At 34.3% G+C, this 26,967-nt stretch overlaps 1 protein-coding gene across 3 annotated transcripts in view; it reads right to left on the bottom strand.

Annotated features, from left to right (window-relative positions):
• LOC118182918 (receptor-type guanylate cyclase Gyc76C-like) overlaps positions 1-26,967 on the bottom strand; it is a 731,383-nt gene that overhangs the window by 172,561 nt on the left and 531,855 nt on the right. For all 3 annotated transcript variants that reach the window (XM_085814149.1, XM_085814148.1, XM_085814147.1), the window contains exon 8: positions 2,789-2,882. In XM_085814149.1, the coding sequence (XP_085670275.1) occupies positions 2,789-2,882 (94 nt within the window). The remainder of the gene's footprint in view (positions 1-2,788; positions 2,883-26,967) is intronic.

Genomic DNA, 26,967 nt, shown 5'->3' with positions numbered 1-26,967 from the left:
AGGTACTGATGTGTCAGTCTGCAATGACCAATTCGTAAACGAATCAGTAGTACATCCTCCTTCCAATTCCCTCTCGACTCCCAGTTCTCCAAATTGGGTTTTACCTGCCTTAACTTGTTCAGAATTTGGCATTCCCAGAATTCTTGCCACTTTGATGCTGTGCACGCAGAAATAGAAAAAACAAAATGCATAGAAACTTTTGAGAAAGGTGTCAGTACGAGAAGTGGTCACCGTGGATCGCGATGCTACTTTCTATACGTCATTTATACTTTGCACAACATTATCCAGTAGCTGTTGATGTACTGATTCCAGTTCCCTGTCAGTGCACGGATGACTGTCGTGTCCGCTGGAGGATATTTTTGACCAGAAATTCCGCCTTCGCAGAGCATTCGAACATTTTCAATGGGATTTAGATCTGGAGAACATGCTGGTTATAAAGGCATTGGAAATTCTCGCTGTGCAGACAATCCTGAAAAGCCATGCTGCGTTGCAGTTCGATGCCATCTGCGTTGCAGATCATGAAAAGAAATTAATCACCAAAAGTACCACGGAAAAAGCGAATACGAGGCAGTAAAATTTCATCAATGTATTGCTGACTGGTCATACTCCCAGCTGTAACCACATGTAAAGGGTGTGCGGCTCTTGATCATAATGCCGGCCGATACCATGATACTGCATCTCAGATACCGGACCCTTTCCTCGACATTTTCTGGACCATAAGTAATACCACTCTCATTCCGATTCAGTTGGCATCTACATACTGAACCTACCTCTCATTATTTGAGAATAGCACGCAAGCACTTTTCTATTCAGCCGAACTGCGACGCTCATGACAATATTGTAAATGGACGGTAAAGTGCTGTGTGGACAATGGAACACACACAGAACAGGTCTGCGGGCATTAAGTCCTACTTCTCCCGTCTCTTCAACGTAGCTGCCAAATTCGCCATTGTCACCAGTATTTTCGTAAACTTTATCACATTAGAATGGCAAAAATGGAATAAGGTTTGATATACTAGTTTTCTTAATAGCCTGGCTATTTTAAGTGTGACTTTGTTTTCAGGCTGATCATCAGCGCTACATTCTTTAGTTACCTCTTCCTTGAATACTGATTAATTAAATGGAAAAATTGCAATAGCTCTATATTGAAAGCTATACTGACATCAACATGTTTAAAACAGCATGGGACAAGTTGAGCTGTAGGGCATTACGCTTGAAGTTTCGTTTCATTAAGCATTATTATTATTTCCTTTTATTACTTTTGCGAGAGCTATCTGCCTAAGGAAAAAAGATGCTTTCCTAGAGGGCATCCTAGACTAATATTAGGTTATTAGATGTAGTCATTTATAAGCCGCCAACAACAACATAAACATGGACAAAATTTGTTTAATTATTTTCTCACATTCTATCAGACGTCACATTGTGGAGAGCCGTCTGATTATAAAAATTATATTATTACAAACACTTCAGTGTAAATTAGAAGTTTCGTACACTATAGGAAACAGTGTTTCAATAAGTTATAAGAATTAATATTTTAAACTAGCGGAAGTACCCGATGACAGTTAAGTTAGATTGAGAGTAATGCATCTAACAACGGAGAGAACGATACCACTGTAATAATCGTCTCTAATAGAATCGTCTCTAATAGCGATGCAAAAATACGATTCATAGTCACACATGTTTCAGTCTCATGCGATATGGAACGCACTTAAAAAATTTCGATAGAAAAGTCAGCTAATTCTCTCTCATTATATCAGCAACAATGGCGTGCAGATTTGAATGATTTCCGTCTTGCTAATCAAATGATCGTAAAAGCTCCAGTTCCATCCAATATTTCACCTATATTCAATTTTAATCAATTAAATGTGGCAAAAAATAGATGAGTTTTGATCAATATCGCGAACAAACAAACACAAATTATTCTTTACACACACACACACATATATATATAGAAAGAGATCTCGTAAAAATTACAAATTTTTTATTAACAAAGTCTACGCTTTGAAAGCGAGCAGCAGCAACACTTTTCGAAATAACGCTTTTTTATCTGAAATGGGAGAGACTGTTGCCACTCGGAAAAATGAGTGCGAAAATTAATGTTTTCGGAGTTTTTAATTAATATCTCCGCTGAATAAAGTCGTACGCAGTCGAAATGGCTTCCATGAATTTTTGGAATTGGGAGTAATGTATTGAATGTTTGGCAATGCTGTTTTTATTTCATTGTAAAACTTAGGAATTTTTATATTAACAAACTCTACGATTTGAAAGCGAGCAGTGGCAACACTTCTCGAAATAAATTTTCATCTCCAGCTTGCGAGACTGTTGCCACTCGGAAAAAAGAGGACGAAAATAATCGTTTTTCCGAGTTTTTAATTAATATCTCTGAATATAGCTACTTTTTTTGGAAAAAACTGAACTTGAACCTTTTCCAGAACCCAGAAAAGAATTGTAGAAAGTTTGGTGACGATAGGTTAAAATAGTGACTAAGTTATTAGCGAACAAAAAAAAGCAGAGTTTCTTCTTTATATATATAGATAATATTCAGGCTGTTATTTATTTTTTTACTTTCATGTCATTAACGTACTGCGACTACTACAGGATCATTATTGCTATTGTAAAACATTTTATATCCAGGATTTTTGTTTCGTTTTTTCGTTGTTGAAATATTTTGTTCACGGTGGCTTCAACATCATCATCTTTAAATATATATTGCTTTTGAATGGCCAGATTTAGGATGAAAGAATATTGTATTGTAAATAATACTGTATTTGAAAAGAATATCGTATACCTGGCGGGTCGATGCAGCCACTACCATCAAAACCACAGGGAGGTTCATCTAAAGGAGCAACCCAGTTATTATCTGCATCCAACAAGGTAAATATCTGAAATTAATGCATGCATATTAGTACACATCTGAGAACGTTACGTAAAATCCTCAAAAATCGAAAACAATTAAGACTAGTTCAGAAAATAACTATTCATGGTTTTATTTCTCATAGTTATAATTATATACACAAATATGGTTACAATCCCTCCCTTTCCGTGTAGTGCCCAAGGGCGGAGAACGTAATAAGCAAAAAAAATATGGTTACAGATAAAAATCTCTTTTTTATAGTAACGCATTTCAGAAATAGATGATAATCATGCACATAAATAATTATACGTTACCAACAAATAGAACAAATAGAATGCAACAAGAAATACATATTATCAGAAATTCACAGTTTTATATCAAATTACATAGAAGATTAAGTATAATGTTTTGCTAGATCTTTTGTCTGCAGAATGTAACTCAAATTGTATTTTAGGTGGTTTACAATTCAGTTTACAACTGGTATTGCAGAATGTATGAGATAACATGTAAATGTTGTCTAGTGAATCATTATTTTTACATAAATAGTTATACATATTTTGCACTGCAAATCAGAACACATATATATTATTCGCTACAGTAATATACATTGGCTTCCAAAAGTTAAGCTCGTGACGGTAAAATCAATCAAAATTTCCATTTTGATTAGTAAAGTTTGATTCCATTTTGAAAGTAGAGCTTTGATTGAAACTAAATTTCACATTAACATAGCTAATGTCTTTATCCATGAAATAAAACAAGCATTATACATTACAATCGGAATGCCTTCGTGGTGTATGGTAGCACACTCGGCGCGTAATCGAGAGGTCCACGTTCGAGTCCTGGTGACGGGATTGCTTATTTTTCGTAAATGCTCTTTCAAAAAAAAAAAAAAAAAAAAAAAAAAAAAAAACCTAATGACTCTACAGTGGCGCCCGAACTAAAACGTGGTGAACAATAATTTGTCACCACCACGAATTGGCGATTGGGACCCTTCATCACCAGTCGCCCTTTAAAAGAAGAGTATATAAGGTATTTTCTCCCTCCTTCCAGTCTGCCTCTCAGGTGTAACGGTTAGCACACTCGGCATGTATTCGAGAGGTTCAGATTCGAGTCCTGGCCAGGTAATTGCTCATTTTTCACGTCTCCTGCTTCAAACATCCTAATGATTCTACGGTGGCGCCCGAACTAAAAGGTCACCACCAGAATTTGGCGATTGGATTCCCTGATCCCAGTCACCCTTTAAAAAGGAGAGTCTATAAAGCAGTTTCTCCCTTCTTTCTGCATGCCACCGTGGTGTAACGGTAGCACAGTCGGCGCGTATTCGAGAGATCTAGGTTCGAGTCCTGGCAAAGGTATAGCTCTTTTTTCATGTCTTCTTCTTCAGAATAACCTAATGACTCTAGAAGATAAAGATGAAAACAATATAATTTAATAATTTACATGAACTACACGGTGACGACACATTTGGGACGTTAACAAATTGACGCTTAAAGGTAAAAACAAATAAACAGTCTTTCATTAATAATGGATATAACCATCTCAGACATCCACACAAACTTCACAGAGATTGCGCATGGTTTTAAAGAAGTGATCAGCCATCGCGTATCCCAAGAGTAGCCATTCCTTATTAGAGCACTTAGAGACTGGTTAGAGACCTCCATTAGAGACTGGTTATTAGTTACTTCATTAGGGACTGGTTATAAGTTCATTAGAGATTGGTTAGAGCTCGGGCACTTAGAGATCTCTATTAGAGAGTGGTTGGAGGAGAAAACGTGTAGCGTCAGCACGCACGAAGGCATCTCAAAGATTTTCAGTAGTTCTCAAAGATTTTTACCGAGTTATCCTAAACCATAATTTCATCTCGTTGGTTGTTTGAACATAATTTTCTGTAATGAATGATGCCTTTTCTTTGAAAAAATTCTAATGCAGACTTTTTGTCAATGTGCAATTCCCAAATTGTTAAATCCATAGCGTTATGAAAAAAGGATTTACAAATTAAACTAATATTTCAATGGCGTCTTAAGAAATATAGAACTATCCAGACTTATTTAATTTGAAATCAGCGCGTATGAAAGATTTCGCGCGCTGTTAAGTGGGCGCGTATGCTAGATTTGGCGCTTTTGCGCATACATTTTCGTTGCAATTTTTTTACGGTTTTCAACACGGAATAGTACCGATTATTTTTACAAACGTTTCTTAAACAGCCTCTTATTTAAAGATAGAGATACATTTTTAATAGCTGACGCCTGACGTTTCCCAGTTTCTTTGTAAATTTTGTGCTCAGAAGATGCAATTCAAAAGGGGAAAATCTACTAATAACTCAGGGACCGTAGAAGAATGCTGAAATTTAAGAAATATTATTATGTTCAATAGTTGATTTTTACCTTCCATTAACCTATATAGACAGGTAAATGAAGTTATGTTTTCGGCCCAAAAATTCAAAAGTGAATTTTTAGTGACTAAATACGAATTAGAGCTTCCATAAAATAAAATAATAATGGTTAATTAATTTAGTTAATTAATTATAAAATAGTTAATTATTATTAAATAGTTAAATTATTATAAAATAATAATAGTTAATTAATTAAATCTGTTAAAATAAATAAAAGGGGGTTAGCCCATAAGAGCTATTATTTTCGTTTTGGCATTTTGCTTTGATTCACTTTTCAAACTTTTGCCACCAACTATTACAGCACTGTATTATAATTAAAGAAATTAAATAATGAAGAAGCTACATAAATGTTTGTATGTTTCTCGCATTGTGATAAAACAACGGAACCATCAAATTTTGAATAACGTAATCCTCCAGCGAATACGGGCATCTGGAAGCCCTAATTTGGAATTTGTTTTATTATCTGTTTCATATTTTGTCAGACATTAAACAATTTTTGATTAAGGTGCTCAACGATTTCAAAGCGAGGAATGGCAACACTCTACGAAAAGAATGATTTTTATTTCCAGCGCGCGAGACTGGCGGATCGGAGATTCTGAAGATACGCTCATTTTGAAATTAATTTGCGACATTGCTGTTGAACTGAATTTTACGGTTTAAGTGCAAAGAACACGATATTTAGTAAATAAATGTAACACACAAACGTTAAGAAAACGCCCCTTTGGACGTAATTTAAAATCTGAGAACTTTCAGACTTTTCTTCTTTTAAAAATGACGTTTGTCCATCTGTGTGTTTGGGACGACTTTTTCCTCTACGTTAACTCTTATAACGAAACCTCCAAAAATTTATATTTTCCGTTTTTTGGGCTTCCTACATTCACATAAAGAAGAGATTAGATTTTGGGTAAAACCAGACAATCGAAAGCAATACTTTACAGGAAGCCCATAAAACAGTCTTTAAAAGCACAACCGGAAGTATTTATTTTTATACACTCTGTACGTAATAGGTATTTAGTAAGAAACTCTGAATAGTAGTTATTTGGAAAGTAGCGTTTGCGAACTTCGTGGAAAGATGATAATAAGTACACAAAATGGCAAAGACGCAGCTGTAAATTTGCAATAATTTTGTTTATTACCATAAATGAATAAAAAAATGAACAAACAAAAATAAATAAAACAAATAAATTTTCCAAAAATATCCTGTAATGTATCGTTTATGCATCAGATTATTTTAGAAATAATAGCTAAGATAACTGACATAAAGTATCAGTCAAAAGTATGGAAAGAATAATTTCACAATTAAAAAATATACAAATGTATTATTATGACACAAGTTGCGAAAACAAGCTATTGATTAAAAACAATAGATGTTTAAAATAATTGATTGAAGATTGAAGATATCCTTATCCACCACAAGCCTTGTTGATTTCCATCGTATATAGATTTTCCGTGCTAAACTTGCATATATATAGCTACCAAAAGCTACATGTTGACGATTTCATGCATTTCAAAAATTTCTAAGCCAGCCTTTGCTTGTTGAAAAGAAATGTTGCTAGAATACTCATTTCAGCATCATTTGAATTTTTTAACTATCATTTCAAAAATTATTACTTAACTTCCAAACGTAAACAAGTTCAACGGGAAGGAGAAAATGTGTACCTGATCTTTGATTCATGTATTCAAACTCTTATAGCTTTTTCATATTATTATCCAAACATAACTTTATGATATTAACAAAATACAGTACATTCTAAATCTATTGAATTCTTCTACGCATTTTTTATTTTTTGAACAATGTCTACTAAAACAACAAACGATTTTATAGTAATCAATTCAATCCAATAAGTTTAAATGAAATGCAAGAAAAAAATGCGTATAATTTAATATTTCGTACAAGGAAGTTATGTGCTGTACACATCAGTTTTTTTTTGCAAAGTACTTACTGAATGGTTTATCGCAACAAATAATAGGGGACAAAATGGTTACTTAATAACATAAGAATATAAAGCGATTCAACTGCCCATGCATGTGGGCCGAACTTCCCAATGGTGCATTACAAAAGCATTTCCTTTTCGCTCACTAGGGGTTTTGACGACAAACGTATCCCTGGTGTTTATAAACATTTCTAATAAACCGTCAACTCTCCTTATAAAGAGTTTTATGAAGATAATGAATAATTCATTGCATAATAAGCATTTATAAGCTTGACTATAAAAATAACGTTTAGTTTTAGGTTATTTCCTTCAAATTTATGATATGCAGGAAGTCATTTTACTGCCGTTGTAAATTCAAAAATGTTGAGCCCTTGGGACAATATTCAGTATTATTTATTTTTATATACTAGCTTTAGGTAAAGTCTGTGTAATATTTCATGGTAAAATCTGATGCGTACACCATATGACTTCTTTGTACGGAATATAAAATTTATGCATTTATGTATTAAATTAAATATTAAATGTATTTTTTATTGCCTTCCACTTATTGGATTGAATTAAATTTCCTTCATCGAAAACGCCTCAACCACAATAGAATCAATGCACTCTTTAAAATTCACTATATTGGTTTACCATAGTGACACACTGGCCCTAGGTTCACTTAACAACATTACATTTTATTAATTTATAAAAGATTTATTCATGTATAAAAGGAATTAAACAACCAAACACACAAAAAGAGAAACAGTTTTTCGCAGACGATTCAATATTTCTCATTCAATTAATTCAGTTCTCATTTCGCGATAAGGCAAAAATAGATAAAAACTCAAAATATCTGTATTGAAAATTATGAAGTAAATCTTAAACACTTATTTCCTGGAATAAATTACAGAATGGATTAAGCATGATTTAATTCGTAATAATAAAAGAATGCGTTATCTTTGTTATTGCGAAGCTTACTTTCTCTAGATTGGCAACAAGTCTACTATTGTGTTGTTTCAACTGTAAACACGCCCACCCATGGCCGAGCGGTAAAGTCGCTGAACACTGGTCGTTCGGTCCGAGGTTCGAATCCCGCGAACGGGCTAGCTGCATGGGTGTTTTCGTGGTTTTCTCCATGTGTAACGTGTATACGAGCCAGTTCCCCTTAGAAAGAACTCCACGAAGGCATCCCTTCCCTTAGGCAGATAGCCCTAGTGTGCTTTGCCATAATTAAATACACCACACCAATACACCAAATGTAAACAAGCAATGGCCGACGTGGCACAAATTATTTGGCTTAGCGGCACTTAAGCAATTTTTAAATTGTTGATAATTGTAGAAATATTGCACGCAGATTTACTAGGGTATTTATCCGGTTAAGGCATAAAACTTAACAACCTTAAGAACAACATAATTCTATCATTTTTAAATCACAAACTCACAATTTACAAACATATAAGAAAGAACCTGAGATCACTGAGCCGAGTAACAGAGTGTCACAAAAAACATCGTTAAATTGCATTCCATAGCAGTCAAAATGGATATTTTCGTTGAAATATGATACCCTAAATTTTTCGCGATTACAATACTTCCTTTTTACTTCGTACTAGGAAGTAAAAAGGGCCTACAATAATGAACGCAGTGAAACCACATCAAATAGTTAAACGCGGTGAATGTAGGGGCTCTTCCGAATAGGCACGTGGGTTCACCTTTGCCCAGATTCTACAGTCCTGATTAATGACTATTCCATGCAATGAAAAATGAGTCTCATTTATCCATGAAATATTGAGAAGCCATTGTGGACCGTCATCGATCATCGATTTTTCAACGAAATCGATGCCAGTTTTCGAATTCATATCGCTTAGCTTTGTCATTTGATAAGAACCGGTACACTGACTGTAATTTGTAGAAGCGCTATTTTAAAACACTGTGAAGGATGCGAAACATCCATATTTGGTATAACGATGTTTTATAACAATGTTTCGTGCCACTTCTGGCGTGCTTTCTACTGTTGTCGTTGATTGTTCCCTTAGAGTGTCGACCTGCGATGCCACATCGGCAGCATGGATGTCTCATATAGTTGGTACACCATTACGAGATAGATGACAAAAACTTCCCGTTTCTTCAAGCTGTCGTACCAAGTAAGTCACTCCGGCAAGAGTGACTGGATCCTTTCTTCCATTCCTTCTGTATCCGAAAGCTTCGTAAAGTTTCAGACGATTCTTCTCTGAGATAAAACCAACTTCACCAATAGCGTTTATCCACCAATATCAGCATCACAATTAAAACTTTATGTACAAGCAAGTAGGAGGAAAAACGAGAAATGAGCTGTTAATGAAAAATCCTGTTCATGTGCAGCGCCCTATATCGGCGGAAAAAATCTCTATTTTTTCTTTACCAAAAAAGAAATAATAACTCCCCCTTCCCGAGAATAACTTTTTTTTTGCAAATCGCTAGTAGTTATAAAATAGGGGTTCTGCGGCATGAGGTACATACATACATACCTTTCTTGATTTAATTTTTGATCTAATTATTATCTCTTGTTTACTTGCTTAACAATCTCTTTCTCTATATATATTTGCATAAAATCTTGTGTTAAAATTCTTATACACGGTTGCAATTCTTAATATTGTTGAGGAATCTCCTTGCTTTGATTCCAATTTAATTTTAACTTTAGATTGTAACAGCTTTAAATACTGTTATTAAAATCTTGCAATTTAAAATAAATAATTTAAATAGATGAACCTTAAGGTATATGTTAACGGCAATGTATGAAACGCAGGCTCGAGAGCCACGTGTGGCTCTCGCACGAAGAATGTATGTATTTTATTTTTAAAAGTTAGAATATTATTTTTAAAAGTTAGAAACTTTATTTTGGTAAATGCACGTTTTCTCTTATTGTTTATATGTCGCCATTTTGAGTGTTAAATAAAAATTATTGTTTTGTTCCATCAATGGAGTTTGCTTCAAATTGCTAAAGAATTATCACAAGATACTTTAAGTTTATATATATATATATATATATGTGTGTGTGTGTACTGAGAAATTGAGAAATGTTACTATAATCATATGTGTGTGATTAGTATAAGAAATGTTTATATATAAATAAACGTACTGAGACAGATAGTCAATTTTTCTCTATTTCTGTACTATGTTGATTCAGAGGATACACACATACACCCATGCTATCTATTCTCTGAGCCAGTGCCGGAAGCTTCCGTTTCATGTAAACCATTTCAAATCGAAAAAATATTGAAAGTTAAAAAAACAAACGGTTGGCATAAATAACGAAAAGGTACTTACGTATTAACGCCACTGCAGCAGAAGTTGCGCTGATGCGCCAATAAAGAACAATCCTGTTGTTCGCAGTTATCTTTTGGATTCTTTTTGACTTGTTGTTTGCTGATTTTTGACGCCATTTTTTAATGCTACGAAAATGCGTCTTTGGGATTTGACAAACACAGAAGTAGATGCAATTTTATTTTTTCAGGAGCGAAATATTTTACCAAAAAAAAAAAAAAAAAAAAAAAAAAAAAAAGAAAATGTACCATTTTGCATGATATGAAACTTTATTTTGGTAAATGCACGTTTTGGAAATGTAATTTAAGACTGTGATCAGCAAGTGGGACTTAGGACAACTGGTTTGAAGAAAGCAGAATTCCATTTTGTTCAGCTTTGAGATTCATGTACTGCTGGTGCGAGGAGGTAACGTCGATTAAATTTTGTGAAAAGCAACTTGATTTATCGGATAAAATTGTTATAGATTGGAATAATTACATGCATGAATTATGTGTCTTGGATATGGAGAATAATCCGAACAAGAAGGTAGGTGGACCAGATTGCACTGTGGAAATTGATGAAAGCTTGTTTACTAAAATTTAACTGTTTACAGCTGTTACTAAAATTTAATTGTTTAAAATTATTATTTTTACTCTGTTTAATAAACTGTTTACAGCGTTTAAAAAACTGTTTACAGAGTAAAAATAATAATGGTCGAGTATTACGCGAACAGTGGGTGTTTGGTGGTATATGGAGAGGAACAAAAGATTCGTTTGTTGTCACTGTTCCCAATAGAACGTCTTCTTAATAAAATTATTGAAAACATTGCAGATTCTAGCACAATTTATTCTGACAGTTGGAAATGTTACCAAACAAATAGAACAGAAAAAGAAGGATTCCTACATGCTAAAGTTAATCATAAATACAATTTTATTGCTCCTGATACAGAAGTTCATGCACAGACAGTTGAGAGAATGTGGGGCAGTGCTAAGTGGAGGAACAAGAGACAGAGGGGGACAGCGAGATATCATTTAGAACCTTATTTAGCAGAGTTCATATGGTGACAGCATCAGGTCAAAGAAAATAGAGACTGTTTTTGAATCTATGTTATAATCTGTATCAGCCCATTTTCCACCAAAATCCGATTGACTACTTTGATTTTAAATAAAGTGTTTTGAATTTTTAAAGTGTTTTGATTTTAAATAAAGTGTTTTTATGATTTGTCGTAAACATTTTAGGCGTAGATTGGCGGCACTTAAAAACTGCCAAATCTGTAGTTGCGGTGGCGTTAATACGTAAGTACCCGAAAGGTGTGTCAAACGAAAACAGACCATAGTAGTAAAATGAGTAGCCCACTTTCGGGCTGCACTCATCTCCCACGCCAGCCCTCTCTATGCAGAAAATTACAGCACATAATTCGGACCAATGAATTTTTTACTACTTAATCAGTGCTTTGAGTTAAGCATAATTTTTGATTCCCAGTGATCTTTCTCGAAACTATTCACAAGTTGTTGTTGTTGACTAGTGCTTACTTGTCTGACGTATAGTCAGCCTAAACCCATAAAATTCCTCGTAGCAAGGAGCGCAATATACGCCTGTCGTTGGCAACAGCCTTGAGCACCTTACACGTGACGATGCGATTTAGCTCAGTTATGCTCCCAGTTTTGATGAAGAGCACCCCGGGAAAGAGGGTCCGAGGGCCTCCCACCTATCTTCCCCTACCATCAACCTCTCGAGAGAACTTTTGACTCGCCGCATATTCAGAGTGCCCAAATGTCGCACGGACACTTTACATTTACAAACATTCATGCCTTCTCTAGGATCCGAATTCGAGCCCTTCAGCACAGCCGTCAGCAACGGCACTATTCACAAGTAATCATATTGTGTATGTATCGTCTTTTGAGATCAGATTGAAATATCCGAATCGTTTACTTTTACCTATACAACACCACAAACAGTGAGAGGGAAAGTTCACCACGCATGAATTATGTAGTAGACAACATGGGTTTTCCACAGTGAATGGTGGAATTTCTGGAGATCTTTTTTACCACGTGAAATAAATTGAAAGTGTTTTTGTTAACTGAGTGGCACAAAAGGATTGCGAACAAAATTAATATACTTCAGTGTATGTACCATAAACAAGCCGTCAAATGCCACCGCGAAATTCAGGTTCTGCCCATAATCTAGGAGGAACGCATGTAACATCTATCTTCGGTTACCTGGCTCAGTTACCATCAATGAGAGGTGTCAAATGTAATCTATAGATCAATATTCGCCGCAAGAATTTATAACCAAAGCAGAAGAATAATACGTTCACTTTAAATTTATTCTATCTCAGCTCTTATGCAAGGTTAAATTAAAATATAAACATAACAGCAGCTAGTCACCTGGACATGGTTGGAACACAAGCTTTCTTCAAACTGCTACAAATTCAGACAACTTAATCTAAATCGACCTTCGCCTAAGCCGCGACAGAGATTCAAACTGCTCATTTTATAAGGTATTTCTCCCGCCTTCGTGGTGTAGTGGTCAGCACACTCGGTGCATTCGAATCTCATTTTTGATTTGAGACGGCATTGCTCATTTTTCATGTCTCCTGCTTCGAAATAACCTAATCACTCTACAGATTTACCAAAACCGAATCTATCCTTTTTTCATAATATTTAGAACCCAACAGGCGGCAGAGAGGTATAAAGTCGCTGAGCACCGATAGTTCGATTCAAGGTTAAAATTCCGGCGACCGAGCTGGCTGCATGAGCGCTTCAGTGGTTTCTCCATCTATAACGTGTATAAGAGCCGGTTCCCTTTAGAAAGCTCTCCACGAAGGCATCTCTTTACCCCGAGTGTTTTGCCATAATGAAATAAACCTGACCCAAATCCAAACCATGATATTTAATTCAAGACAGCACTGGAGTTACCAATACAGAACGAAACGTTATACGTCGTGCTCTCGAAAACAACTATGCGCAGTTTTCTAGATTAATAGTAACATTGCATACGCAGCAGTGGCGGGTAGGCCAAAACTCTCGAATATAGGCTACACGCAGCTCTTCTAGTCTTATAACAAACCTGCATACGGTATGCAGTAGCGGCTAGCAGGCCAAAGCTTTTGAATATAGGTATGCGCAATTCTTCTAGCATTATAATATATCTGCTTGACACTCAAATCTGCACGAATTTTGGACGTAAATTAAATAAAGATTGATATTAAGTTGGTAAACATTAACATTAATGACATACGTTTTGAATTAATAGTGGTGGTCAAGATTATCCATCCTTTTAGCGAAAACCTCGTTTTTGATAGTGTCAAAGGGGAAATTATTTAATAGAGTGAGAATAAAACTTCTAGCAGGCAGATAGGGCTGACTGTTTAATGGTGGATTTCGTCAATCTGGTATCGTATACACTGTCCATTCGGTTAGCTCCGTACAAGACGTCGACACTCCAGTTTGTTCAAAGATGATTTGTAGTTTCAGCATCTTCCCTGACCACCTGCATGATTTCTGGAAAAAATCTGATGTGTACACCACATGATTTCCTTGTACGGAATATTAAATGATACGCATTTTTTCTTGCATTTCATTTAAACTTATTGGATTCAATTAAATCTACTTCGTCGATAGCGCATAAACCACAATAGAATAAATCCACTCTTTAAAATTCATTATATTTGTTTACCATTGCGACATTCTAGCACGGGTTCCCTTAACAGCGTTATATTTCGTTCATCTTATAATTCAGAATGCACAAAATGTATATCATTTGAAGAATTATCTAACCGTTCCCACATGTTCTATTCAAATACTGTATAATAAATCTAGAACGATGTATAAAAGGAATTAAGCAAACAAAACAAAAAAGAAACAGTTTTTCACAGACGATTGATTATTTCTCATTCAATTAATTCAGTTCTCACTTCGCGAGAAGGCAAAAATACATAAAAACTCAAAATATCTATATTAAAAATGACGAAGTAAATCATAAACACTTATTTCCTCGAAAAAATTCCAGAAAGGATTAAGCATGATTTAATTCGCAATAATAAATGAAGGCGTTATCTTTGTTGTTGCGAAGCTTAGTCTCTCTAGATTGGCAGCAAATCTACTATTCTGCCTTTTTCAACTGTAAATAAATATGTCCGCCATGTTATTTAAGAATTAGGCTAAACCGCTTTTAAATTGTTGATAATTCTACAAATATTGCTTGCAGATTTCTCAAAGGCATAAAACCTTAACCGGAAGATGAGAGCAACATAATTCAATCATTTTTAAAGCAAAAAAGTGCACAATTTAGAAACATATAAAAGTAAAGAAACTGAGATCACGGAGCCGGGTAACAGAGGGGATATATATATATACATAAATATATCTATATACGTTTGGTGCGGCCGATTGCAACCAAAGTACGAGTTGCACATCTATATGTTATAGTAGTCCTATATACAAAATTTCAACGTCCTGAGGCTACTCGTTTTTGAGTTATGCGAGATATCTACGTACGTACGTACGTACAGACACAACGAAAAATTCTCTTCAGAATTCATTTTAAAGCAGTTTTATAATTCTTTTGGAGGAAAACAGCCTTTTATTCTGTCCTTACGTACAGATGTCAAAAAACGTACGACAATGTAACTTCGTTAAATTGCATTCGATAGCGGTCAAAATGTATATTTTCGTTGAAATGTACTGCCTGAAACTTTTTGCGATTACTATACTTCCTTTTTACTTCGTACAAGGAAGTAAGAAATGTGTAATATGTTCAAGTACCCAGTGAAGGAGAAATTAGTCTCAATAAGAAAATAAGCCACACGCGCATTTCCAAATACTATATATCTATGAGTTTATTCGTGTACACAATAAATATCACAGATTACACCTGGCGTTGGTAAGATAAATTTCATTAAAACTTATTCTCAAAACCAATACAGCATTCCCCACCCCGATCGAGGCCTCTTATTAGCCTCATTTGAAACAGTTCCGTAATCCTCATTTCTTCTTAAGTGGAGAAGCACGTATATAAAGCCACTTTACAGCTCATTGACTTGTAATCATTCAACTAGAAAACGTAGACAATTTTTTTTCACCGATGTTCATTTTTCTTGTTCACGATGTTTTTATCCCTTTAGCAACGTTGCATTCCAGTTCTGTTTGTATATTCAACAAAGTACATAATTGCTTATTGTTATAGCGACAATCGATAAACGCTTTTCTTCCGCAGAGAAAGATAAAATATCGTTCGTTGTTGCTTGGCTACTTGTAAGAGGCTTATGAGTTTAAAGAAGAAAAAGACATTATTAAGAACACTTACCTGGAGATTATTAAATATTTCCAGTTCTACAAATATTCCAGTGACTGCACATGGAGATATTGATTTTCACCAATTTTAAGAAAGGAATTCTGACGGAAAATTGAAAATATAATTTTGCCACAAAGCATGTGTTTATAATATGAACAACGGAGTTAAATAAGCGTAAATTGAATCCGCGGCGTTAGAAAATATATTCCCGGTAACTGGAGTTCAAGCTGCCAAGAAAACCAAAGGGAAAAATGCCTTTTAGCAGCATTTTAGACAATATAGCTAATATTAAGAAATAAAAATTGCATGCAAACACAAGTAAAAGAATGTTTTACCAAATGTTATCCACAAATAATATTTTTTAAAAAATAATGTACCGAATATGTATTAAAAAATCTGATGTGTACACCACATGACTTCTTTCTACGGAATATTGAATTATATGCATTTTTTCTTGCATTTCATTTAAACTTATTGGATTCAATTAAATCTACTTCGTCGATAGCGCATAAACCACAATAGAATAAATCCACTCTTTAAAATTCATTATATTTGTTTACCATTGCGACATTCTAGCACGGGTTCCCTTAACAGCGTTATATTTCGTTCATCTTATAATTCAGAATGCACAAAATGTATATCATTTGAAGAATTATCTAACCGTTCCCACATGTTCTATTCAAATACTGTATAATAAATCTAGAACGATGTATAAAAGGAATTAAGCAAACAAAACAAAAAAGAAACAGTTTTTCACAGACGATTGATTATTTCTCATTCAATTAATTCAGTTCTCACTTCGCGAGAAGGCAAAAATACATAAAAACTCAAAATATCTATATTAAAAATGACGAAGTAAATCATAAACACTTATTTCCTCGAAAAAATTCCAGAAAGGATTAAGCATGATTTAATTCGCAATAATAAATGAAGGCGTTATCTTTGTTGTTGCGAAGCTTAGTCTCTCTAGATTGGCAACAAATCTACTAGTCTGCTGTTTAAAATTTAAACAAACATGTTCGCCATGTTATTTAAAAATTAGACTTAACCGCACTTAAACAGCTTTTAAATTGTTGATAATTCTACAAATATTGCATGCAGATTTACTAAAGGCATAAAAAACTTAATCGGAAGTTATCTTCCGATTAATGTTTTTATGCCTTTAGTAATAACAAAAATAATAGTAGGTAACAATAGTTGTTTAGTAACAATAACAATAGTTGTTTAGTAACAATAGCAATAGTAGTTTAACAACATAATTCAGTTCTTTTTAAAGAAAAAAATGCACAATTTACATACATAGAAAAATAAAGAAACTGAGATCACTGAGCTGAGTAACAGAGTAGATATACACATATATACTATTGGTGCGGCCGGAATGCAACTAAAATGGGAGGTGCACATCTACATGTTATAGCAGCCCTATTATATAACATTTCAACGTTCTGAGGCTACTCGTTTTTGAGCTATGCGAGATAGATATATACATACGTACGTACATATGCAAGACGCCACGAAAAATTCTTTTTAGAATTCGTTTAAAATCAGTTATTTATATTTTTTTTGGGGGGGGGGAAGCGTCTTTTATTCTGTCCTTACGTACAGATGTCACGCAGAGACATCTTTAAATTGCATTTGAGAACGGTCAAAATGGATATTTTTGTTGAAATATGATACCGGAAATGTTTCGTGATTACAGTAATTCCTTTTCACTTCGTACAAGGAAGAAATATGTGTGGCAGCATTTAACTGTTTAATTGGGAATTCAAATTATATCGGACATAAAATATTTTTAATCCACGTGCCGGTTTAAAAATTATATCCCAATTAAAAAAAAAAAAATTAAAGAAATTAAAAGAAAAAAGAACATAACAGATGAGTAATTCAATCAACTTCAATGCCACTTCATCCGGGGAAAGGAACATTGAAATCAATTGAAATCTTTCTTCTACAAAAATCCTTGGTTTTCTGTATCCAGAATTAACAGATGAACTATTTCAATGTATTTTAATTATATAACAGTTTACCCGAAAATCCTGTCCTTTCCCCAATGAGAAACTGATGAGAATTTCTCGGATTCCTCTGCAGATAGTGATGAATCTAAAAATTCAATTTCTATTGAAAACTTTCGACAGTGGTGCAAAGTATTACATTATGGAAATATTTTTATTAATATAAATGTTTTACCTTTGTATTTTATAAAATAAATCATAATTTAACTAATATTAATTTTCAAAATATTTTCCTTTTATATCATTATTCTTCAATTTCAGAATTCTGGCAACCTTTATCTATGATCTAATTCTATATTGAAAAACAACTCTTTTACAAAAACTTTTTGTATATTTTAACTCTAAAATATATGTAGATTTGAAATATGTAATAAAAAAAATACGCAATTTTTGAACCTATTTTGATAATTTAAAGTACGCAGTGAGAGGGTTAAAGAATTGACACCGAAAGTGAAGAATTAAAATATACTTCAGTGAAAAAAATTAATCAAAATTTTACTTTAAACATATATCACATAATCCACAGTATTTTAAACTTTAGTGAAATTGTAAAACTTAGGTAGAAAAACAAGGAAAAAATTCAATTAAAACTTGTACTTTAAATAAAGAGAATTCTATTTTGTTTAAAGAATTGAAACCAAAAGTGAAAAATTAAAATACTTCAGTGAAAAAGAAATAAATCAGAATTTTACCTTTAAACATAACATCACACAATCCAAAGTATTTTAAACTTTAGCGAAAGTATAAAACATAGGTGAAAAAATCAATTAAAACTCACAATAGGTAATTAAAACTTTGAGCATTTTCTATGGAAGCAAGTAATATCGCGATCGCGACTGCAGTGACTTACAGGTTTGCCATTTTGACTTCATTGGCGAAACAAAAAAAAAAAAAAAAAAAACCTTGGCGAGGGAAAAAAAACTGTTTTGTAATTATATAGATATATATTCACTTTTCAAATAGCTAGCCGCTGGCGCGGCCAAAAGTGAGGTTTGAAAATAATAGCCCTTTCGGCCCACTGTAACGGGAATTCTTAAGTTAAGCTGTTTTTTTAAAAAATTGCGATTTTGTTGTTGAAATTTATGCGTTGTAAGTGCGAAAAATGTGATGTTTAATAATAAAGTTAAATAGGTAAAAAAGGTTGCGACAATCAGGAGTGGGTGCAAGAGCAAACAGATATACTGCGAGCTTAACATAAGCATAGAAACCTTCAGAAACCCTTTTCTTAGTATGCCTTCGGGGTGTAGTGGTCAGCAGACCCAGCGCGTATTCGAGAGGTCCATAGTTCGAGTCCCGGCGAGGGCATTGCTCATTTATCACATCTCCTGCTTCGAAATAACCTGATGTTCCTACAGTGGCGCTCAAACTAAAAGCTGCTAGATGATGATTCTCCACACCCAGCATTTGGCGATTGGGTCCCCTTATCCTCAGTCGCCCTTTAAAAGGGGGAGTATATAAGGTATTTCTCCACCCTTCTTAGCATGCCTTCGTGGTGTAGCGGTCAGCACACTCGGCGCGTATTCGAGAGATCTGTGGTTCGAGTCCTGGCAAGGATATTGCTCATTTTTCATGTGTCCTGCTTAGAAATAACCTTATGTATCTACACCCTTTCTGGTGCTACGTTAAAATCTGATTCCTTTCAGATTTTCATTAGTTTTCTTTGAAATATGCTTTCGGCCTCTATGTTCTTTTATGTTCTTCTTCTAAAATGCTTGTTTTTGTGCCCTTTACTACTATAAGGCGATTTTGAAATATTTTAAAACCAATTTCAAACATCGTTTGACAAAACTATGACATTTGTTTCTAAATTCCGACCTCTTGAACGAAAAAATAAACTACTGTAAACCGCAAATTTTACTGTTCGCAGGAGATGCAGCATGTTTTTCCTGCAGGAAGGAACATAAAAGGAATAACTTTTGCTTTGCATCGAGAAAGCTATTTATGGCTTAGTGAAAGTAACGCATCAAAATCTGGCCTTTCTTCACAAACGCGTGAACCTTCGAAGAATATCAGAAATGTAAATTGTTAGCATAAAAAATTGAAATCTATATCTGCTTCACTATTTGTGAATATGTAGCTATGGTGAAGAAACACTATAAAAGCTTTCGCACGAAAGGAAATGAGATGTAGCTCAAGGCATGTTTTTACCAAAGCCTTGAGTAAAGGGGGCCATTGCGAACAGTTGAAGGAAAAATACGAAGTACGCTTTATTACCGAGAGAACTTATGTTATTGAAATGATGACAGCTTATATTGCCTAGTGTAAAATATTTCTGATATAAAAATCTTTCGATGGAAAATGTAAAGGATAATAATTTTGGTTGGTAAATTTTTACGATGTAGTGCAACAACACAGCAGATAGTCAGAAATGTGAAATCTCTTCTACTTTTTCGAAACTCGGATCTAGAATGAGTGTTTAAATCAGAGTTTCTTAAACTTCTTTCAGCCACGACCTCTTTTTATCACTGAGAATTTTTCGCGATCCCCAGGACCCCATAATATTTACGAAAATTTTGTGGGACCCCCATAAGCGTTGCTCAAATCCGACACACGCGTGAATGAAACTCAATTTTTTCACTTGTACTGTAATATACTACTGCAGTTTTAGGACATTCACTTTAATTTCTAATTTTCAGACATAGAAAATTGTGAAAATTTTAAATAAGTAACAGACGAAATGACAGCGTCACGTGCAAAGCAAAGAAAATGAACGTTTATATTATAAAAAAATGCGTCGAAACATTTTCGTTTTTTTTTCTTTGTCTGTATTGTCTTATCTTTATTTAAGTTAGCATTACCACCTATCATTATGTATATCCTACGTAGTAGAGTAGGTATGTTCTAGTGCAATGTATAATCGGTATAATGTTTGTATCAGTGCTTCAAACTAATTACTGTACTTGTCCTTTTCTCAGTATTGAAATGTTTTATTTATTTTTTTATTATGCATTTTATGTACAACATCTTATGCACCTCTGTAATGCCTGTTTAGTGCAACCTATGCTTGTAAAAACACATTGTCTAACCTCACTCCTAAGCCCATTGTATGGCCATATGCAACGTTTCATTTATCTCAATAAACTCCCGAGGCTATCTCTAGATAGGGGAGGGCGTGGGACACACGCCTGTTTACCTATGTTAAACACCAGGCGTCCCCGTCCTCCGTCACCTATCACCTTATCTTTATTTTCAGATACGTTGTGTAGAAATACCTTGAATGCATCTAAAAAATATAGCCGCACTTTTAATGTGAATCTTTTGAATATTTGAATATGCCAAAGCCACTAGGGATATCTACCCGAGAGAAGGGATGAGTTTGTGGAGAACTTTCTGACGGGAACGGGCTCGTACCACGTTACGCAAAAGGAAAACCAACCAACCGATGAGCCAGCCCGTTCATATGGGATCGAACCCAAAACCAATTCAAACTATCAGTATTCAGCGGAATCGGGCACTGGTGGCACCACATATTTATGTGAACTGATGAAGAATAAGTAAAATATAACGAGTGATCGTTATGATGTATTTATAGTATACTATGGTACTTTATTTTAGAACATTGTAAAGACAGCGAAATTTGATGTGATTTTCGTGGGGCGTTAAGCTTAGACTTTTCGCGTGGTTCCAGTACAGGCGCTGAGTTAGGTAAAAAATAGCGAACATTCAGGAATGACCCGTCCTTGGCTAAGCAGTTTCTCCCGTGAATTCAAAGACAAATCCACGCATCTAGTTCGAGGTCACGAGTTGACGAATCAATTTCCAGGAGCTAACGTCACGTGCGCATCCATTGTGCTGAGAATAAAGGAGGCAGAGGACCGAAAAATTCATTTTTCAGGAACTGTTCTTTAGAAAATTACTCTGTTTATTTTGCACTATACTTGTACATATGTATCATAATCTAACTTCTCATTACTTTTCAGGTACTATTCATCTTGAATTACTGGCATTTATATTTTACCAATTTCACATTTAACCCAGATTTTTATTTATTTATGCAAGAATTATTTTTATATATCCTTATGTTTTATGTAATTATTATGTATTCTTTATTTTGTCCTTAAATCACCTTACATATCAGGATTGAATTTGTATTTAATCATCGCCACACCTCCATTGTATATTGTCTGGTTTCTTCACTGTGACGCATGGTCACCCTCCTGACATTCAGTTCCACCGCAACTCTTCAGGACTGTCAATTGCCATGTGCCCACACTCATCAGAAGCCGGTAAAGCGGCATATACTCGCTGCAAACCGGCAATAAAGACATGGAACGGACTGGACTGACCGAAAAATATGCCACGTGATCATGGACTATCTTTACAGAAGATTCTTTGTCTGCATTCAAATTTTGCATAAACTGAAGTATTACAAAGGATACTTAGAGAATGATGAGAAATATTTAACATTCATTTTGCAGCCATCAAATTAAATAAGCAACATGCCTCCGTAATGATTAACTAGCAATGTATCACAACGGTTATGAAATTCATTTATCCTAATTTATAAACAAACAAAAAAACATATTTATAAAGGATGTCTCTTTGCCCAGCTTATTTTGACAAATATAATATTAAAAAAGAAAATCTGAAAGATTTCAGATTTTAAATTACGTTCAAAGGGGCGTTTTCTTCACATTTTGTGTCGTATCTTTATTTATTAAATATCATGTTCTTCGCACTTAAACCATAAAATTTAGTTCAACAGCAATATCGCAAAATAATTTTAAAACGATAATATTTTTAGAATTTCCGATACACAGACTCACGCGCTGGAGATAAAAAGGTGCCCCCCCCCCCGTGTAGAGTGCTGCCATTGCTCGCTTTTAAATCTTTGAGTTTGTTAATCGAAAATTTGCTGAGGTTTACAAAATATGAAATTAATAAAACAAATTCAAATTTTAGATTTGGGCTTCCAGATGCCCATATTCTCAGAAGGATTACGTTATTCAAAATTGGATGGCTCTAGGTACCGTTGTTTTATCGCAATGCGAGAAACATACATACAGTTATGCAGATTCTTCATTAGTTAATTTATTCAAATATAATACAAGGCGATAGTATTTGGTGGCAACAATTTGAAAAATGAATCAGACATTTATAGTGAACCAACGCAAGATGCCAAAACGAAAATAATAGTCATTCAGGAAAAATTGCCCTTTTGGACTGAAAAGAAAAACTGAAAGCTTTCCTTTCCTCCTGAGTTATATTCCTTTTTCTCCTGATTTCAATTTCCTTCCGGAATGTAAATTTGTATTGACGTAGATGCTAATCTAAACGTGTTTCAGAAGCAGTCTTTAAGCTACGTTTCAAAAGTTCGTCAGTAGTAGTGGCGGACTTAGTTAGGAGTTCATGCTGCGTCTTTAAAATTATCTCTCTAGTCGGTGTTCGACACCTTTCAGTTTATACTGATATTTCTAGGATCGGCCTTGCCGTGTGCAGCCGATTTAGCGTTTAGTTAAGCTAAGGTATTGGATATCTTAATTTACAAGCGATTTGTTACATTCTTATTTTCTGTTAAATTTACGTTAGCTATAAGTGGTGGTGATTTGTGTGCATCTGTTTTAATTTAGTTTAAGTAAAAAGGTTATTTAAAAACCTTTCTCTTTAATATTTATTTCCAAAAGACATAGCGAGTGTATTCGCTACTTCGTCTTCTGCGTAGAATCTGCAGTGTATGGCTACCTTAGAAAATCCATAGACATATAACAGATTTTATAAAACAGTGATTTTTTTCTCTTTTTTTGACATGTAAAATAAAAGTTAATAATTAAATCTTCATCTTCAAATCTTTAAATAAGGTTATCAAGGTAAATAAGTTAAATATAATTGTAATCAGATATATGTAATATTAAGTTAATTACCGAAATTTATAGATTTTTTTATTGTACGTTGTTTACGTTTGTTTTTAATGGTAAAGGAAAATAATGTTCACTAGAATTTCAATTATTAAAATCTTGAAAACTTCATTTTGGGCTTTAAATGTAACTTGTTTATTTTTTTAAATTATATGTATGCATGCTGCAGTCAATGAATATTGTAGAAATCAAAGGATAATTAAAGTGTGTTTCACCACATGAGTTAATAGATTGTGTGTGTGTGATTATGGCAAAGCCTCGAGGGCTATCTGCCTAAGAGGAGGGATGCGTTCGTGGAGGACTTTCTATGGGAAACTGGCTCATATACGCGTTACACATGGGGGAAAACCATGGAAACGCCCATGCAGCCAGCCCGTTCGCGGGATTCGAACTTCGGACCGAACTACCAGTCTTCAGCGACTTTACCACTCGGCCGGTGGTGGGCCTGAGTTAATAGAAGAATGCAAACTGCGGGAAAAAATAAGATTCGATATCTCCCGTTCTTACTGCGCCGGATTGAGCAAATTCAACTTGCGGTTTTCATGTCTCAAAAGCGGGACTTAGGATACCTATTACATATACATAAAGGATTGTTCTAATATAGGTATTTTGACACAAAATCGAACTTTTTTTAAATGATATGTCAATGTTTTTCCATATTTCGATGCTACGATTCAAATAATGCTAAACTGCCAGGTTTTGTAAAAATAGCACGAACGGCTTTTACAAAATTAGCTCCTCAATGTCAATTGAATTTGGTATATATTTGTTAATATCTCTTTTTTATTAAACTTATCTGATTCTTCCTTTCACATTTGGAAATTTACGTCCATTCCAAATAAAATTCGCCCGTTTTTTTATTATTTATTTTTAAAACTTGTGTTTTTAAATAATTTTAATAAATTTTTCGAAAGAAATTTTGAATTATAACCTGTAGAATTTTTAACATCTTAAAGTAGATGCATTTCTGGGCACACCTGCAAAAAATGAGAGTTTTAATTTAAACTATTTTTAAGAGATACATGAATTTACATATTGGCACGTTTTGGAATTTGGCATGTAGAGATATTAGGTTTATTTCGAGCCCGGAGAGATGAAACATTACAACCGCCTTCGCCGGGAATGGAACCGCGGACCTCTGGAATACCGGCCCAGCGTGCAGAACCACTACACCACAAAGGCACGCCAGGAAAGCGGGAGAAATACCTTATATACTCCCCCTTTTAAAGGGAGACTGGGGATTTTAGGGGATCCAGTCGCCAAATCCTGGGTGAGGAGAGTCATCATCCATCAACCTTCCAGTTCGGGCGCTACTGTAGAGACGCATTAGGTTTTATTTCGAGGCCGGAGAGATGAAAAATATGTAATGCCTTCGCCGGAAATCGAACCACGACCTCTGGAATACCGACCCAGGGTGCAGAACCACTACACCACGAAGGCACGCCAAGAAGGTGAAAGAAATACCCTAAAGGCATATTTGTTATATGCGATAATAACGCGAAATGTGGTTTACGCACTTTTTAAAAATTATTTAAAAGTATGAACGATCAGTTTTTTCTACTCGTCTGCAGTGAAAAATAGGAGAGGAAATAGGTTGCTATAAATTAAGAAATTTACCAAAAGAATTAATTTTGCCGCAGAATGGAAAAAAAAAAAAAAAAAAAAAAAAAAAAAATGCGCCAAGGTAATTTTTTTTAATTTCTCCGTAAATTTCGCACCGAATTTTATCAAATTTAATATTTAGGAGTAACTTGAGTCGTAGAATCGAAATATGCAAAAACGTGGCCTGTCATTTCAGAAAACGTTCGATTATGTGTCAAAATACCTATATTAGAGCAATGCTATATATATATCAGATATATATATCAGATATAAGATAAAATTATATGAATCAGAATTATAATATAACTATAAACATTAAGTCTTACTGTCTATTCTAAAATCGTAATAACTTCTCTGCATTGCGTCATTTCTAGATCACTCTATGGCCCGCGCAGCTCTGATGACGTAATAATTGGGAACTGAAACTGCCTTTGTAAACCAAAACTTTTCTTTTCGCCGTGCTTCCATCCCTCATAACTATGCTTTTGCTCTCGCTGGCTTGCTTTCTATCTCAACAATATCAAAAATGTAAATCTTTTGTGGAAAGGCACGACTAGAGTGCCAAGTGATTGTGGCCACAAGTTGTTGCAAATAAAAATGGAATTAAAACCATCAGTTGCAAATAAAAATGGAATTAAAACTGCCTCGACTGCGAAGTTCTTTAGATATTACCAAGTTAGAATTACTAACATACTACGCAATCAAAATCTTCTTCAATATGGATCTAATCACGCATCTACAGTGTTCTGTCTTTCCTTTGCTTTTATTATGACATATATATATGAAATGTAATTTCTCATACATTATTTGTTTTGTGCAGCCGGGGCAACAGGAATGAGACAAATTTTGGAATATAAAGTGGTAGGTTTATTTTAGCATCCATCTCACAAGCGTTCTCCTCGTACCTCGAGCAGAAGCCCAATTTATACATATGTGTACGTCACGAAGCTCCTCCAATCAGCGATATTAATTGAAATCACGAGGTGACGCTATCTTCTCATCAGGAGTGTTTTTAAGTACTTTATGTAATATGACAGATTTATGGGTTTGGCGATTTGGCGGGCGCCAACAGGTTAATATATTTTATACTAAAGAAAGGATTTCGCCAAAATTTAGGAACAGGGATGCAATTTAGGTAGAGAATCGCCAACACATTACTAAGCAATATTAATAGAATTTAATTTAATCAATTGATTTAAAAATATCATTACAGATTATCCCCCCCCCATCTGAAAAGGCTTGCTGTCGCGGCCGTCGACCCAAGACAGTCCAGATAGTGAGAGCAGAAAATTTAGTTATTAGGAAATTAAGTGAGTAGGAAAACTGATTGGATTTACCTCAAGGGACACAAAATGTTTACATAAAATATGACATAAAATATTTGAATATAATTAATACAGTATATAAAATATAATAAATGATTAATGAAATTATAATATAGTAACTAAGTGCAGAACAAATAAAGCACTAATAACAGATTGCTGGTTAGCTACGCGGCAATAGGAAATAGTAATATAACTGAATTTGTAAGTTTATATCTTAGGGCATGCCATTCACAGTTTGTGTATGAGTCCATACAATCATTAGAGTTGTCATTCAGGCTCATCTTTAGTCTTTTACTGGTCTTTGGAGATCTCCGGAGCATTTAATTAGCGCTAGAATTATGGATCAGCATTGGCACTGAAAACATTTGAGTTTTTATGTCACGATACTAGAGCTCTTATCTCTTGTTGAAAATACACATTTTGCTAGGTTTTTAACA

Source organism: Stegodyphus dumicola, chromosome 3 (assembly GCF_044657685.1).
Source record: "Stegodyphus dumicola isolate Sdum_Otavi_A_Nest chromosome 3, ASM4465768v1".
NCBI classification, from domain to species: Eukaryota; Metazoa; Arthropoda; class Arachnida; order Araneae; family Eresidae; genus Stegodyphus; species Stegodyphus dumicola.
Note: the sequence above shows the minus strand (reverse complement) of the source record. Positions and strands in the feature narration are given on the sequence as shown.